The sequence below is a fragment of the Eimeria mitis genome, genomic scaffold (assembly GCF_000499745.2).
Source record: "Eimeria mitis Houghton genomic scaffold, Emh_scaff1563, whole genome shotgun sequence".
In the NCBI taxonomy this organism is placed as follows: domain Eukaryota; phylum Apicomplexa; class Conoidasida; order Eucoccidiorida; family Eimeriidae; genus Eimeria; species Eimeria mitis.
The window spans coordinates 10538-11302 of record NW_013569788.1 but is presented as its reverse complement, the minus strand read 5'-3'; the positions used below and the strand labels follow the sequence as shown (position 1 = coordinate 11302).

General features: G+C 57.5%; 1 protein-coding gene across 1 annotated transcript in view; it reads left to right on the top strand.

Moving 5' to 3' along the window:
- The window catches only part of EMH_0039580 (uncharacterized protein), a gene marked incomplete at both ends in the record, with an annotated part of 4782 nt that overhangs the window by 592 nt on the left and 3425 nt on the right, over positions 1-765 (top strand). Inside the window, one exon of the mRNA XM_013495416.1 lies at positions 209-765. Coding sequence (XP_013350870.1) covers positions 209-765 — 557 coding nt within the window. The remainder of the gene's footprint in view (positions 1-208) is intronic.

Here is a 765-nt window from a genome sequence, read left to right as displayed (position 1 = left end):
GGCCCCCACTACGGTGCTGATGAATTTGTTTGTCTCCCTGAGCGGCTTGCTGCTGCTGCTGCTGCTGCTGACCAGCAGCAGCAGCAGCAGCAGGGGAGGGGGTCTGGGTTGCTGCTGCAACGGCATTATCCTGCTGCTGCTGCTGCTGCTTCCTCACCTACTGTTTGCTGCAACAATAGCAGCAACTGCTGCTGCCTATACACCCCAGATAAACAGCAGCAGCAGCAGCAGCAGCAACACATTTGTATGTTTACACAAGCGCAGCAGCAGCACTTGCTGCAGTACCAGCAGCAGCAGCTGCTGCAGTATACACCGCAGCAGCTGCAGCAGTTGCAGTATGCACAGCAGCAGCAGCAGCACCAGCTGCTGCATGCTGAGGCGCTGCTGCAGCCACATATACAGCAGCAGCAGCAGCAAGAGCATCTGCAGCAGCACCAACTGCTGCAGCGGCAGCTTCGATCAAGTAGACAACAGCAGCAGCAACAGCAGCAGCAGCAGCAGCAGCAGCAGCAGCATCAACACAGCAGCAAAACGGAGCCGTCTATGGGTGTAGACGGGGGCGTGTTCATGCTACCAGCAGCAGCTGGAGCAGCAGCAACACCAGCAGCAGCAGCAGCAGCAGCAGCAGCAGCAGGTGGTGGTGTGCTGCAGCGAAGCAAAAGAATATTAGATACAGAGAGAACAGAAAGGAGACAGATGAGGAGACAGATGGTGCTGCCGCTGCCGCAGCCCCCGCCTCTCCCTTCAATACACAGACAAACCCAC